Here is a 12,094-nt window from a genome sequence, read left to right on the forward strand (position 1 = left end):
CTACTACATGAAAACAACATTAGCATCTCATTCTGTACATCCTGTCACGTTATTATATCACAGGTAGCTAAAGGATGAACTATGTGGGCAGGGTGATAATAGGATGAGCCGTGCAACAGCAATAACACACAAAGGAAGTATACAGCCTAAAACAGCAGAAATGAGCTTATAACACAGAAAGGAAGTTTGTGATACGCCTTAAACAGCAGAAATGAGCTACAATCAAAGCACTTCATACACTACTCCACGTTTTATTCAATTCTATTTGGTCTATTCACTTACACAAATAGATATTTAAGTCACCAATGTGACAAAATCTACTTTACAAGTCAAATTCACTTTTCATTTAGTGTGTGTAATTAAGTAAGCCATCTTTACTCTTATTTGGTGTTAACTGTTGACTATTGTGGTTTTCAATTAGACCATTTTTACACCATCACCAAGTAAAAACTTAAACACATTCTTCACAATTACTCTTAAACTCACACATACATCAAATCATAATATTACAAATCAATTACTCTGACACACTCTCACATACATCAAATCACAATATTAATAAACATCTATTAAACGCTCAACAAAAGAGCCAGTTACCAAAGTCAGTTAAAATGGTCAGTTAAAAATGTGTTCTGTGTTGGTGAATATTTCAATGACAGTCTTGTTTATTGGCATTCCTGCTCTGGTGGAAGCAACATCAAGGTCTTTATTCAGCAGCAGAGTGATTAGGGCTCTTTACTGTGAGAGCACTTGTGTGTCTTTAGATGACCAGACCAAGTGAAAGTCTTGCCACACTGAATGCAGTGATGCAGCCTCTCTCCTGTGTGAGTGCGCTGGTGTGTTTTTAAATGTCCCACTGTAGTGAAACTCTTGCCGCACTGACTACAGTGATACGGCCTCTCTCCTGTGTGAGTCCGCTGGTGTACTTTTAAATCTGACGCTTGAATAAAACTCTTGCCACACTGACTGCAGTGATACGGCCTCTCTCCTGTGTGAGTGCGCTGGTGTGCTTTTAAAGATCCCTGTTGAGTGAAACTCTTGCCACACTGAGTGCAGTGATACGGCCTCTCTCCTGTGTGAGTCCGCTGGTGTACTTTTAAATAGGACGCTTGAATAAAACTCTTGCCACACTGACTGCAGTGATACGGCCTCTCTCCTGTGTGAGTGCGCTGGTGTACTTTTAAATCTGACGCTTGAATAAAACTCTTGCCACACTGACTGCAGTGATACGGCCTCTCCCCTGTGTGAGTGCGCTGGTGTGCTTTTAAAGATCCCTGTTGAGTGAAACTCTTGCCACACTGAGTGCAGTGATACGGCCTCTCTCCTGTGTGAGTGCGCTGGTGTACTTTTAAACATCCCCCTGTAGTGAAACTCTTGCCACACTGAATGCAGTGGTGTTTCTTCTCCCTTGCTTGGGTGTTCTGCTGTCGTCTCTGCTCATGTGTGTGAGTGCGCTGGTGTGTTTTTAAATGTCCCACTGTAGTGAAACTCTTGCCACACTGAGTGCAGTGATACGGCCTCTCTCCTGTGTGAGTGAGGTGGTGTGTTTTTAAATCTTTCCCTGTAGTGCAACTCTTGCCACACTGAATGCAGTGATGCAGCCTCTCTCCTGTGTGAGTGCGCTGGTGTGTTTTTAAATGTCCCACTGAAGTGAAACTCTTGCCACACTGAGTGCAGTGATACGGCCTCTCTCCTGTGTGAGTGCGCTGGTGTACTTTTAAATCTGACGCTTGAATAAAACTCTTGCCACACTGACTGCAGTGATACGGCCTCTCCCCTGTGTGAGTGCGCTGGTGTGCTTTTAAAGATCCCTGTTGAGTGAAACTCTTGCCACACTGAGTGCAGTGATACGGCCTCTCTCCTGTGTGAGTCTGCTGGTGTACTTTTAAATCTGACGCTTGAATAAAACTCTTGCCACACTGAGTGCAGTGATAAGGCCTCTCTCCTGTGTGAGTGAGGTGGTGTACTTTTAAAGATCCCTGTTGAGTGAAACTCTTGCCACACTGAGTGCAGTGGTGTTTCTTCTCCCTTGCTTGGGTGTTCTGCTGTCGTCTCTGCTCATGTGCTCCTTGCTGTTCTGAAGACGGCTGTGTGACTGGTCTGGACGCCGCAGTTGTGGTTTGCTGTGTGTGTTGGTTTCTGCCTCCGGACGGTATGAAAGTCTCTGATCTGATCTCTTCAGACCTCAGCAGTCGCACATAGTCGTCTGGGTGACTTCTCTTGATGTGCTTGTGCAGGTAGATTTGAGCAGTGTAGGAGAACGGACAGAGAGAACAGGAGAACACCTGAGACGCCACAGATACTTCTGGAGAGCAAACAGAAAGACAAAGACTTATTAAGACTCAAATTAATATCCCAGAAACTTTTAAACAATAATCACATTTTAATTTGTGTTGCTTTATAACAAACAAAGCCACTGTAAAATACTGAAGCCAATTATGGACATCATACACATACAAATATTTTTTAAAGTCCATGTCCCTGTAAAATAAATACGTTGTCAAGTTATGTGACTGTATGTTTAACTTTTTATGCAGAGCAGATAAACTTGTTAGTTTTTAATCACCAAAATGGTAATGGCCGTGTTTTAACCGGTTAATGCTCATGACAATGTTGTTACTATGTACAAACCCCAACTCCGGTGAAGTTGGGACGTTTGGTAAACAGTGAATAAAATCAAAATGCTATCATTTTCAAAGCATTCAATCTATTCATTAGATGGAGAATAGTGGAAAGACAACATATTAAGTGTTAAAACCGAGAAAAAATATTGTTTTGGGGAACATATGTACTCATTTCTAATTTGATAAATCCAACACGTCTCAAAAGAGTTGGGACGGGGATCAATGAAATTTAGTAAACATCCAAATAAGATAAAACACCAAAGAAGAACATTTCAAAATGAATTGTACTGACGGACAATATAGGTGTCCAGGTATAAGATCATCACAGAGAGGCTGAGTCACTCAGAATGAAAGATGCAAAGGGAATAATTATCATAGTCATTACATACATTTTTGAATTCCCTTTGATTTACCACAATTGAGAATTAAGACATATTTTGTTATTAAAATCATTGTATAGGTTCATGACATCATGAAATATATATTGGCTGTAGTCTCACTCTAGCACTCCAGGAATTAGAGCTATTGAAAATTGACCATATTAAGAATGCTTAATGCGTGCAAATGATACAGGGGTGTAACATTCTCCTAAGCACTTGAGCTCACTTGAAATAGACCCAGAAGACATGGGAAACTGTCCTTTGCTTACAGAAGTCAGCAGAAGTTGTAGAAGTCCATTCTTTTTGACAATAATAGAGCATTGCACATCCTGTGCTACAGTGAAAATGGACCATCCAACTTGTGTTAGTGCTAGCTTCAAAAGTCAGCCTCCATGATGACATGCGGGTGCAGTAGTGCATTGGTTAAGATGTTCTCACTCACCTGTAGAGTTAACAGGGTTCCCCCAGGATTGTTAAACCTAAATTCAATGCTTTTAAGACCTTTTTTAATGCATGTTCACATAAAATTTAATACTTTTATCGCACCCATTATTTCAATAATATTGAACGAAATTCAATTAAGAAAGCGCGTATCAAATTCAAACCTCATTACTTCTTAAGAGATTACCTCTCTGTTTGGCACAAGAATGTACATTTATGGAAAATACAATTAAAACACATGCAAAGTTGCATTGTAGCATCTCAGATTTATTTACTTAAACAAACCCCAGAATTGAATTCAAAAGCTGCTTCAAAAGCACTATTTATTTGTTAATTGCAGATTACCGACTTGCTGTGATGATCACCGATCAGCCAAACACAGAAAGAATTGGAACATTTGCTGTTTTTTATAGGCTATTGACATTTTCTAGGATGAAGTAGACCAATCATAGGCCTAATCATAATTTGCACATGTACTGTAACCTATATTCATACAGTAGGCCTATCTGTCTTTCAACATGTATTAGCCAATATAATGTAAACCTATCAGACTAAATTGGAGTAGACCATTATTATTGTTGTTGGGCCTAATAATTAGGCCTGATCGTTTTTCTTCACTCCATTATAATGACGTTCAAAAAGCATATTGCCTACATTTAAATGTACCATTTACAATTTGAGCGTTAAACTGACAATAACCCACTCATTTTTTGAGTCAACAAGTTATTGGTCATAGGGCTAGTTGTGCAAGTAATGATCCCCCTTAATGTAGTGTTTTACAGGTATTTGAGAATAGCACTGCCATAGTCGAATGGCCACAATAATGATTATCCGATAAGACCATGCATGCGTCCATGCTTGTTTACAATTTTTCACCTTGCGCAATTCTGGGAAGTATGCATTATCTGAGCATGATTCAGTAAGGAAATGCGCCGTGAGCCCCCCTATTCATAGATGGGTCAGGTCTCCTGGTTTAGCAGCGCATCGATTAAAACAAGATCAACTAAGTAGTCGTCTTTTTTTCCGAACAGCAAGGGGAAATAGCTCAGAGACGGGATTTGATACGAGTCAAGTTTGCTACCAACAGGTATAGCGTGCCCACGCGTTGGTGTGTGGAGTGCACTGTAGCCTAACCAGTGTGTGATTTAACCGCGGTTACGCGTCTGTGGTTATTATTGGCCACCTCAAAAATTCAATGCAAGATTTTAAAAAGAGGCTAAATGTTGCATGACGTCGCCTTGTTTTCTGCTAACGCTTTTAGGCAAGAGTGTGTTAATTAATGTCGGTGGTCGTTGGTGATACATCTACTAGTTGCGACCAATCGATAGGCTGTCTCGCCAAGTAGCCTAATTGCGTTTGTAACACAGCTTTGTCATGAAATTGAAATGGCTACAAATGACAGCGGTGGATTTCTGATTGCTCCTTAAGTTTGCTTCACAACGTTCAATAGCCTTAAAAAGAATACCCCAAGAAAACCGGTAACATTCCACAACGTCAGTTCTCCACTGTTTGCATGAACACAATGAAATAAATATAAAGGGGGGGTGGCTTTGATCACAACCTGCTTCTCGAGTTCAACTGGTGCTTGGACGGCAAAATAAAACTTTGCTGGTTAGTGGAGAAAATACTTGTGCGCTACATCGAGGATAGATAATTGTTAATGCTACACTTCCCGTTGTCGCTGCAGCACTCAAGGTTTGTGCACGTGTTTACAGTGCAACGAATGGACGTTCTGTGCGTCATCTTCATTATGAAAAAAGCCCAGCGTAAACGTTTTCTTGCATAGTGTGCAGCACGCCTCGCGGTCATTCGGCACAGATTTTACCCAAAAGTATTTTGGATCCTGCAGCCACTTGGGGTTAAACCGGCACTTTCCCATTCTTCACCTCACCTCATCAAAAAATGACGCCGCTGCACTCTAGATTTGTGTTTACAGTAGCGTTCTACAACGAATCATGGGTATTGACGTTCTGTGCGTCATCTTCATTATGAAAAAAAAAACTTCGTCCTTTAGGTTGCACACTGAAATGTTTTTTGAAAATTTAATGCCGCAGTGAAAAAAATTCCAGACTTTTAACAGCTAATTCAATGCTATTAATGCTCTTAATGCTGGATAACTAAATTCAATGCCTTTTTAATATTTTTAATAACCCGCGGGAACCCTGGTTAAATACAGTGCTGAATGGTATAAATGGGTTTTAAACAGAATGAAAAGCCACTCATGCATTATATTTTGGAGGGAGATCTTCGATTACTGCCACATAGTAAGGTAATATTGCATTCTCTACTATGTTTTAACAGTTTGGCTCCATCATAAGGACCAGCAGGTGATAAAATGGTGGGCTTTTGGTCAAGACCTGTCACACTGTAAGCACTACAGAAAGGAAAACATTTCAAAACATGACAAGGAATACACCCACCATTTAAGCTGGTGAATTCATGTCCAAGATAGGAATTAACACTGTTTTTTATATAAAATCATCTCATCGGTTAATGTATTTAACTGTTAAGTGTTGTCTTTTGTTTTGTTTTTAGTCTTCCTCGACATTTGCTGCCATTTATTGTCCCCGTCCCAACTCTTTTGAGACGCGTTGGATTTATCAAATTAGAAATGAGTACATATGTTCCCCAAAACAATATTTTTTCCCGGTTTTAACACTTAATATGTTGTCTTTTCACTATTCTCCATCTAATGAATAGATTGAATGTTTTGAAAATGATAGCAATTTGATTTTATTCACTGTTTACCAAACGTCCCAACTTCACCGGAGTTGGGGTTTGTAGTTTAGTTTATTAATCTCATGCCAATGTTGGCATGTCACATACTGCAGTTTACTAATCTAGCAATGTGGTCATCTAGTAGTTGAGCTTTTTCAGCAAACAGTGAGTCGGATTGTCAGCGAATCCATCTGCATGAAAGGGTGACCGTCCAGAGATCGTGACTCATTGATAGTGACCTACCTCTGGCCCTGCTCTTGACCTCTCAGAGGTAGTCAAATATGATACAGCATGTGATTGGCTAATCTTCAATGTTCTTTATCACGTGATTGGTTGATAGTGACCTACCTTTAGCGCTGCTCTTGACATCCCAGAGGTAGTCGAATGTGATGCCCAGCTCTTTGGCGTAGTCGTCTCCATACCAGACCAGCAGTTCTTCTCCAGGGACAACAGGCCGACAGCAGCGATACACAATCCCTCCTCTGTACTGAAACGCCACCAGATTCTGCTCCTCACCGTTACGAGCGCAATTCACATACCTGCCAGAAAACAACCAACCACAGCTCACATACCAGCCAATCACAGTACACATGACAAAATACGTGTGACCATTGTTTAACAATATGTTTCCTACAGCTTACTGAATTAACATGAAAACTAGAAAAAACTGTTTTAAAAAAAACAATGCAGTGTTACTAATACTCTCTCACACACACACTCAAACACATGCCTATTTAGCTGCCATTTATGCCTTAATACATCATGAATAGCAACTAGGGCTGTAAGGATATTGTATCGAACCGAGAAATCGTGATACACAGAGTCACGATACTGTATCGTGATACAAGGAGGCAGTATCGTGATACACCCTTTCAAAGTTTTGACACCCATCAGTCCGGAAAACTACCACATGATAGGAAGTGATAGTACTTCTAAGCTTCAAATCATCATCATTATTATATTTAAACTTTTTAAAATTATTTGTAGCCTCGTGTAACCTGTTCTACCTACAATCTGTCATAGTTTTATTCATAATTTTATTTTATAACCTCTGCAAATGTGAAATTCGTGGGTGTATCGAACCGTAGGTCTAAAATCATGATACGAATCGAATCGTGAGTTGAGTGTATCGTTACAGCCCTAATAGCAACATACAATTGCTGAGATTGTGTTTAACCGCTTAATTAAATGTTCATAAAGAATTAATACAACAATTACTGTAATACAAATCCTACACAGTCAGCATTGTTGTGTAACTCCAAAGAACTGATGAACTCCAAAGTGATGAAATTGGGTCTCACCTCATCCAATTGGAATGAGTTTCCTTCTTCGCATCTACGTACTCATCTGTATGGCGGCTCTTGTAAATCTGTGGCAACAGTCACACACACACACACACACACACACACACACACACACACAGGCACACACACACACACACACACACACACACACACACACACACACACACACACACACACACACACACACACACACACACAAAAACCACATCCACACACACACACAAACCACATTTTGTGAGGTGTTTGCCTTTTTATACATACAGTATGTCACAGAAGTGAGTACACCCCTCACATTTTTGCAGATTTGTAAGTACTTTCATAAGACAACATCAAAGACATTTCACTTCGACATGTTGATAAGTAACCTGTTCACAACATATAACTAGGGGTCGACCGATACAGGTTTTTTAATGGCCGATGCGATACCGATATTTTTTCCATCACCCTTGGCAGATACCCGATACGGCCGATGCCGATATTGTTAAAAAAAGTGTTAAAAATAACAAAAATCAGTACTGTATCATTAAAAAAAAAAAAATCCTATCCCATCACCTTTTCATCACACCATAACATGAATAATAGGAAAATAACGGTCATGTACAAAGCACACTGAGCACCTAGTTTTTCAAGCATCTGTAACCTATACTGTATTATAGCCACCTAAAAAGGTATAAGGGACTGTTCGTTATTTATTTTCGGGGTCACCGGAAGAAAATAGGGGAGGGTCACGTCATTTTTTTCATTGCTGAGGGGAGGGTCATCAATTTCTTTTAAGCTGGCTAGGGGAGGGTCATCCAAAAACGTTTGGCACATTTATTAGAAAAAAGCATTCCTACCTTGTTTGTATGCTTTGATGTAACATAGCCTCAGAAACGCTTCTCCATTTAGCTAAAATTGATCACAGATTCATACCCCGTTGTGTTCTGTTGTGTCGAAGAGCTATCATAAGTTATCATAAGCTAAATCAAATTATAAATGTATGAAATGCCCCCGCGTTCGTGAAGTAGACTACTATAGTTTTCAAGAGGGCGCCTACAATAACATTCAGTAAGCTAGCAGCAGCGTTGGCCAATCAACGTTTGTCAAAAAAATAAAAAATAAGGTAGAATAGGGCTATTTACTACTTCTCCATAGGGGAGGGTCATGCATTTTTTTTGACGGCGTCGCGGGGAGGGTCATCAAAGTTTTGAAGCTCGTTAGGGGAGGGTCATGCAAAATTTGACGATAAAAAGGTGGACATCTTCCGGCGACCCCAAAAATAAATAACGAACAGTCCCTAAGGCATTAAAAATTCAAAGGACTGTGGCTTGACAGTGGTACAATAGCATAGAACTTGACAGTAAATTTGAAAAATGTTGGGGATGACCAAGATTATTATGGATATTTATGCCTATTTTTTCACCTGTATAGGTGTACTTGATTTACTAGGGCCTTTCACAAAATAAATCAAATCAACTATATAACAAACAAAAGCCCAAAATAACAAACCAAAGAAATGCAAACAAAACACATAGACAAGTAAAACCATTTCCTTATTTTCATATTATAAAATACATTGCAAAGAATCCCACCAGTAAAAACACCCCTGTACGGCGGACACCCCTCTATTTGACTCAGATTGGAACATTCACTTGTTGCTGAACTGGGAAGTGGCAGCATGCCGGTGACCTGATCTGTTAAATGTTACAGAACTGTTTTACACATTATTTCTAACCAAATACACTTCTATGAATTGAAATAGCCAGTTTGCAAGTTATGTTTGTTACTCATTAGAGATCGCTAAACAGATGGAAGTTGATAAATGAATGACGCTACGAAATGCGTGTTTTGAAACGCGGTGGAAATTAACACTGAAACATGTTGGAAGGCACTCATTACAACGCTAGGTAAGAGTTATGGCAGTAGAACTAGTTGACAGTAGTTTACCCTCGTTGGAAGAGCTGGTTGGTTGCTCAATGAGATGGCTGCATTATGCAGTCTGCATGCTGGTGAGTTGAATGCTACAGAAATGTTTTACAATATTTTAATTTAGCCAGTTTGCAAGTGATGTTTGCTACCTATTAGATGTCGCTAAAACAGATTGAAGTTGATAAATGAATGACGGTATGAAATGCGCGTTTTGAAAGGCTGTGGAAATTAGACACTGAAACATATGCCGGTAGACACTCAGTTACAACGGTAAAAGATGGCAAAAGGTGGTGATTATTGACTGAATAATGAACCAGGGAATTAAAATCAGTACAGAAAATGGATGGAGCTGAAACATTCTCCCTTTAGGCCTATTACATGCACATGCCATGTCATTCAGTGTCCATATTAAAATAGGATGCATCTGAAAGTCTAAAACTTTGTGGCAGCCTGCAAGGCTGTTTACTTTACTCCATGAGTGGTGGAGGGGTGACGCAGCTGCGTGCATTGCGGGTCTGCCAGCAACACAGAGCTGCCCGTCTGTAGTCAAAATCTCGGGGTGGGCGTATCGGCCAAAACCGCATGCGTATCGGCCGATACCGATACACTTAATAAACGCAAATATCGGCCCGATATATCGGTCGACCCTTACATATAACCACTCAAACTCACATAAAATCAACATACATCCATTAACGTTTAACGAGTATGCACAAAAGTGAGTACACCCCAGGTTAAAATCCTGAGAAGGGGCTGTGTTGGCGTCACAAAATTAAAAGGGATTAAAAGGGAGGTAATTGGTGTGCGCTTCATCCTTGCCTTACACTGACCTTATACATTTTGAGTCCTCACCTGGCTAATAGATGGGTGTGAGATTTGAATGAAGACTTTCATGATCTGCTTCAGTAGTTCAAGTCAAGTCAAGTCAAGTCAAGTCAGCTTTTATTGTCACTTTCTTCATAGCTACAAGTCATACAAGGAAAATGAAATTATGTTTTCTCTCTATACCATGCCAGGACATAGACATATACAGGACTGACATTTTACAATTTCCAGTGCATGTTCTTGACATGCATGCTTCTTTAGGTGTAATTCAGCTTCCTACTGTTGATGGCATTCATGCAGCCCCAAACCATGCCAGTCCCACTACCATGCTTGACTTGACAGATCAGACACTTTTTATTGTAAAACTCACTTGGTTACCACCACACATGCTGGACACCATCTAAAGCACATTTTGTGTACGTTCATGAAAATACCCCGATAATCTGTAAACATACTGTATTGTACATACTGCCTAATGTTTGGCAGATTATCCCATGTAAACACTGTATTGTACATAATGCCTAATGTCTATCCCATCTCATTTCATCTCTCAGTCTAGTGTGTGTGTGTGTGTGTGTGTGTGTCTGTCTGTCTATCTATCTGTCTGTCTGTCTGACAAGTATTCACTCTCTAGGTGTTGTGTGTGTATGTGCGCGTGTCTCAACACCCAGGAGTATCCACTCTCTAAGTTGTGTGTTTGTGTGTGTGTCTCACCACCCAGGAGTATCCTCTCTCTATGATAAGTGTGTGTGTGTGTGTGTGTGTGTGTGTGTGTGTGACACCATCCATGAGTATCCGCTCTCTATGATAAGTGTGTGTGTGTGTGTGTGTGTGTGTGTGTGTGTGTGTGTGTGTGTGTATGTGTGTGTGTGTGTGTGTGTGGTGTGTGTGTGTGTGTGTGTGTGTGTGTGTGTGTGTGTGTGTGTGTGTGTGTGTGTGTGTGTGTGTGTGTGTGTGTGTGTCTCTCTCTCACCACCCATGAGTATCCGCTCTCTATGGCCTGCTCCTTGTCCATGACTTGTCCCTCGTAGGGTCCAAAGTGAGTTCCTCTGGCTATCTCCTGGCCCCGGTTGAAGACTCCCAGTCCTGCGTTGGGGATGTGGGACTTGTTGACCTCCAATCCAGGGGGCAGGGTGAGTCTGGCTCGGTCTGGGACCCCCACTGGTGCCAAGGTGTCAGGGATGAAGATGGGGGGGCCGTGGATCCAGCACTCCTCAATGAAGAAATCTTCACAATCCTCACAGACTGAAGACAAGAATAAAGAAGATGCATCAAGCTGTGTCAGACAGACTGCTGACAAGAGGAGAGGAGATGCATCAAGCTGTGTCATACAGTCTACAGACGAGAGGAGAGGAGATGCATCAAGCTGTGTGTATACCAGTGGTTCTCAATCTTTTCCCATCATTCCCCCTTGGGAGGGTCATCTCATCACCCCCCAACCCCCCCCCCCCCCCCCCCCAAAGGTGACTGGTGAGATAAAACAATGAGGGACTGCAGTGGAATTCAGATGTGTGTTCATTTCCTATATGACAATTAATAATAAAATGTTTATAATTATGTATATAATGCTTAAACGTATTGGCTTATTGGCGAGACAGGAAATCAGATGTCACACGCCCCCCCTGTGATGCCTCCGTGCACCCCCAGGGGAGCTTACGGCCCACTTTGAGAAACACTGGTGTATACCAAGCGCCACCCACACTCATCACAGACTGCTGACAAGAGGAGAGGAGATGCATTAAGCTGTGTGTATACCAAGCGTGATCTACACTCATCACAGACTGTTGACATAAACAGAGAACATGCACTCCTCAAAGAAGAAGTCTTCACGTGTTAAGGCTCTTTGATGTGTGTAAGAGTAGTGAAAGGTGAATAGCTGAAATTCTGAACAAAA

General features: G+C 40.9%; 1 protein-coding gene across 1 annotated transcript in view; it reads right to left on the reverse strand.

Annotated features, from left to right (window-relative positions):
* Nucleotides 1-235: 235 nt before the first annotated feature.
* The window catches only part of LOC134462923 (oocyte zinc finger protein XlCOF6-like), a 14,342-nt gene continuing 2,483 nt past the window's right edge, over nucleotides 236-12,094 (reverse strand). Inside the window, exons 3-6 of the mRNA XM_063216196.1 lie at nucleotides 11,174-11,445; nucleotides 7,465-7,532; nucleotides 6,512-6,702; nucleotides 236-2,305 (exon numbers count right to left, since the gene is read on the reverse strand). Coding sequence (XP_063072266.1) covers nucleotides 726-2,305; nucleotides 6,512-6,702; nucleotides 7,465-7,532; nucleotides 11,174-11,445 — 2,111 coding nt within the window. The 3' untranslated portion in view covers nucleotides 236-725. The remainder of the gene's footprint in view (nucleotides 2,306-6,511; nucleotides 6,703-7,464; nucleotides 7,533-11,173; nucleotides 11,446-12,094) is intronic.

Source organism: Engraulis encrasicolus, chromosome 14 (assembly GCF_034702125.1).
Source record: "Engraulis encrasicolus isolate BLACKSEA-1 chromosome 14, IST_EnEncr_1.0, whole genome shotgun sequence".
NCBI lineage: Eukaryota > Metazoa > Chordata > Actinopteri > Clupeiformes > Engraulidae > Engraulis > Engraulis encrasicolus.